The sequence below is a fragment of the Chenopodium album genome, chromosome 12 (genome assembly GCF_948465745.1).
Source record: "Chenopodium album chromosome 12, dcCheAlbu1.1, whole genome shotgun sequence".
In the NCBI taxonomy this organism is placed as follows: Eukaryota; Viridiplantae; Streptophyta; class Magnoliopsida; order Caryophyllales; family Amaranthaceae; genus Chenopodium; species Chenopodium album.
In genome coordinates, this window is record NC_137845.1 from 13,024,874 (window position 1) to 13,029,686 (window position 4,813).

The 4,813-nt window shown below is 32.8% G+C and overlaps 1 protein-coding gene across 1 annotated transcript; it reads right to left on the reverse strand.

Annotated features, from left to right (window-relative positions):
- Positions 1 to 2,892: 2,892 nt before the first annotated feature.
- LOC145570896 (protein ACCELERATED CELL DEATH 6-like) lies at positions 2,893 to 4,589 on the reverse strand. The gene is made up of 2 exons (XM_081630018.1): positions 4,095 to 4,589; positions 2,893 to 3,522 (listed from the first exon to the last, which is right to left on the reverse strand). The coding sequence occupies exons 1-2, from the start codon at positions 4,587 to 4,589 to the stop codon at positions 2,893 to 2,895; spliced, it is 1,125 nt and encodes a 374-aa protein (XP_081486144.1).
- Between the last annotated feature and the right edge of the window lie 224 nt (positions 4,590 to 4,813).

The following is a 4,813-nucleotide window of genomic DNA, read 5'->3' on the forward strand; positions in this document are numbered from 1 at the left end:
TTGTTGTCATAGGGAGTATTATTTTATCGAGATTTAGGGTTATTAATGCATAGTATTATTTTTGGGTTGTGAGTTAATTAATTTTGGGTACTAGTATTTGTCTTATAAGAGTTGAGATATTTATGAATCGAATATGTCGTCATATATAATTTGGGAACATGTGCCATTATTGAGATATTGTTTATTATCATGTGAAAGATTATTTGATCAATTTATGAGATCAAAAGGTTGAGAATTATTATTTTGTTCTTTGTTTGAGGCTCGACGTTATATAACTTAGTCCTTGGCATGTTGGTAAGGGAATGATAATCATGAGTTAAGAATGAGGTACAATCTTTATTTATATTTTTTATGGTCCCCTATAGTGGGAATTGACCCGTATGTGGTCTGGTTTAAGGTGTTTTCTGGTTATTGAGAGTATTCAAGTTTTTATACTTGTTGGTTTATTTATTCGAATTACTCATGTCCAAGGTTAGGTATAAAACAAAGAGCATGACACACTTATTGGTTACGAGTTAATTGAGTGAAGGATTGTATTATTCGAGGTTGGGTTTGACAAAGGTTACTTCCAGAGTACAATGTGTCATGTAGTTTTAAACTACATTGTTTAATTGAGCTAGTATTGTCAATTATTCTATTATTTTATATATTCTGATATGTGATGATTACTCAGCTTTTTGCTGACGTGTGTGTGTTTATTTGTTGTGCTACTTGTGTTTGCGGCCATATCTTTTTCTTATGGTGGCCCTGCGACGATCTATTTTGGAATGTTGTCCTTAATGGTGAGCAGTCAAGTTGTCTAAGCAGGTTAATCAAGTGATCCTAGCTCACTTAGATATATTGGGTTGTAATTATTGGGGTTTTGTAAGCCTTAACATTTGACAAGTTGTCTAGTATGGCGGTAATACCTCCGATTTAAGTGTATGCTTCCGTAATTTTGTTTAAAGGTTGTTTATTTTTTCTTTAATTCTTATTTATTATTGGTTAGTAAATCGAGGGTGTTACACCCTTGCCATGTCATTTTTCAACTATGAGCATATTCTAATAAAAATTTCTATCATGAGATTTGAACTCACAACTACAAAAATATGCATTAGATGTCTTACCATCTCATCCATTTATTAATCATGTTTTTATACTCGACTCATAAATATATAAGTATATGGATTGGATGGAGATTTGAACATTTAGTAACTACAATTCTTAAAAAAAAAAAAAAAAATTGATCCTTTTGTTTGCTAATTATGATCATTGAGATAATACATATAAGCAAGAAAAATTAACTATTGTTATAAATTTTTAGTTATTTAATTATTTTGATAATAATTTTGTCTTTATTTTCATTACATTATAAATTATATACAAAGGATATGTCCATACAATTTTTTTTTTACAAGAACATGTTTTTATAATTAGTCAATAGTTGTTCCATAAATAATGTATTCAAAGGTTTAATGAGAAACTATTATAAATTATAAACAAATAATGAATAAATAAATAATAAAGAATGAACTTATCTATTCAATTACAAATGTCAAAAAAAATAACCCGGAGCATCGTTCGGGCCACACACTAATTAATTGACTTACATATAAAAAGATGTTGGGGGGTATTAGGAGAGGTTGCTATATACACCCGGGTGTACAGTACACCTATGAGTATTTGTTCTCATTTTGATGATTGTTTTATTTTCATTTTATCATCAAACGAAGAAAAAAAAACTAACCTTAGGTTAGTTGGGTGTACGATACACCCGGGTGTATATAACAAATTCTAGCATAATAGGGGTATAAAAAAGTTATAAAAAATAGATAGTGAGTTAACATTTTATTAAAGACTACTTACGTAATGTGAGATGAAATAGAATAATAAAAACTACTACTTGGAAATTTTGCATATAACCACCTTTTAAATCTTATTTTTTTGCAAAAAATCACATTTTAAAAAAAAAATGTTGTTAAAGACCACCAATTTTGTAAAAATTGTTGCAACTTACCACCAATTGCTGGAAAAGTGGATATTGACCACTTTTTCCGGCGTTGACCTAGACTGCACATGTAGTCCAAGTGGCAAGGCATTAGTTTTTGGAGTGGAACAAGTGTACATACCTTTAATCCGTTTTACAATAAATAAACGTACACCCGTTGTATACAAGCCTTTGTCAAATTTGCATGCCAATTTATAAATAATAATAATTTTTGATATAAAAGAAGGGCCGGGTAATACTATATATTTCTTTTTGTTTGTCTCGTATTATTATTCTTATTTGGGCTTTCTTTTTTTTTTTTTTAAGATTTAGCTTGTTCATTAAAATTTTCAACTTATAGCCCACTTGTGCTCTCCCTCTACTTTCTCATCAACTCCAAAAGGCACTCCATAATTAATATGCCGGTTATTAAAATTAAAAAAATAAAAAATCAATATCAAGTCTTTCAAGGTGAAGTATTTGCCGGAAGTTGTATTGAGGTGGGTGAAAAAAGGGGATCAGATCATGAGGAGATAATTAAGAGTAAATTGCTGAACAACAACGAAAAAGAGTAAGCGGAAGAAGGCAATGTAATCGTAATATCAAGCCATCTAACATTTTGATTACAACCAGCAATTCAATAATGTTGTATAAGTAACATAACTACAATACCTTTACAAACAACAAACTTATTATATGCTAAAAAGTAGTGTCGAGCAATACAAACTTATACAATCCCAAATAAAAACAAGTGTTATGTATGTACATACTACCTCCGTTACAGGTTATGTACAATGATTAGACATTTTCCCTCTCTGCTTTATGTCAAATCGTTGCATATAACCTGTAACGGAGGTACAAGTTACATATATATAGGACCGAATTGTCTGACTGGTCAATCACGATGAGGGGTTGGCATAGAGGTGTTAAGAGGCATGACAAACCATATCTTTCACTTTCTTACACAATTTAAGATCACGAAGATATCGAAAATACTTACGAGCGGCAGATGTCACAATTGGACCAACAGGTCCAAGAAACTTGACGACAAGATATTTTTGCATGAGCAGCATCAACGATAAGCACATTACCAAAGTGTAGATAGCAATCCAGGGCTTAACATGGATAGTTGTAGCATACACTCCTGCCATGAAAGACACAAGAGTTGTGTAGAATGAAATTAAGAGAAGTAAGATGCTAAAATCCATTAATATCACCGACTTGCGTTTACTTCCTGTAGCGAAGATCCAAAGAAGACAAAATAAGACCATTGTTGAAAGGCACATAGTCAATATGTCAAAGAACATAAAAGCTTGGAATGCTATCGATTTTACAAGAAGTGGAGTCCCTACAGCATGTTTGTCTTTGACATCTTTATCATCTTGGACTGCTCCACCTGGAACGGTGAATGCTGCTGTGAATGTTATTGTTGTCAAAAGTGCTGCTATCACACCCATTGTGTTCACATAGTCTTTCATCTCTTCCGTAGAAATACCATACACACTTCGGTAACCCATCATTTCTACAGGATTCTCATTCATCAAGAGATTTTCCAACTGCATCAAACGAAATTGATCCAAGTAATTTTATTTTATCAGGGGAACGAAATTTATTTCTTATGATGGAATTTTCGTGAATAAATCAACAACTTTTTCATTATCGTGGGCTCCACAATTGAGTATAGTTGTTGATTTATTTACGAAAATGCCATGTGAGAAATTGGGGCATCCCCCTAAATCAAAGACGGATCCAGGGGGTGGCCAGCCTAGGCCATGGTCCCCCCCCCCCCCCCCATCTAAAAAACATATAACAAGATTAAGCTGCATAATAGTAAAAGGGAATGTAATTTAGTTGACTTGGTTATTGCTCACATCTCATAGAATGTGTGTTACGGGTTCGAAACCCAGATAGCCCATTTTTTTTCTTTTATTTTTTTACTAATTCTTTTAATCTTTCTTATACTTTGTCATAAAAATCAAACATTAAATACATTTAAGTTAATTTATACTTAAGCTTTACAAAAATTGGCCCAATCTACATAAAATTCCTAGATCCGTCCTTGCCCTAGATATATAGTTGATCAAACCAATATATAGGATAAAAAACAACATAGTATAGATTTACTTACATCTTGCGGAAGATCTGGAATAGATGCTAATCGATCGCCGGAAGTGATACCATCACCGTCTTTAATATTTATAAGTTCCTTTGTCCAATTCAATTTTTCTGCAGGTAACCATTTATCATATGAACACTTGAGGATAAAAAATGCATGGGTAAAGCGTCGAGATTCAAGCGCCAGATGCAATGAGGTTTTCCCCTCCTTGTTTTGGATTTTTAACAGATCTATCAAATGCTGTTTATTTCCAATGTAATTCACAAATTCCTCCATCTTGGATGATGGTTGATTCACCAACATGTGCCAGAGTGTTTGGCCATTATTGTCGATAATTTTCGACGCTTCATTGTTAAGATCATCCATTATCTTAACAGTTTGTATGTGACCAACTTGAGCAGCTCTCAGGATTGGGGTAAGACCATCTTGGTCTTGGATTATCGCCGCCTCTACATTATTATCATGTACTTCCTTTAACAAATAATGCGGCCAATCCTCTAAATCCATCGTGTTTGATAGGCCCCAAATGCAAAATAATAAACAAACTCTAATTAATAAAATTTGTATATAAATTAGCAATATAAATGGAGGGGAGCTTGATTTGTGTAAAACATTGATTCCTGTATAAATCTAGAACTATCAATTTTCGACCCGACCCGAACCCGATCCGTTTTCCTGGGTCTTGAACAAAGTTTTTTGATCCGTAATAATCCGATATAACTCGAACCCGT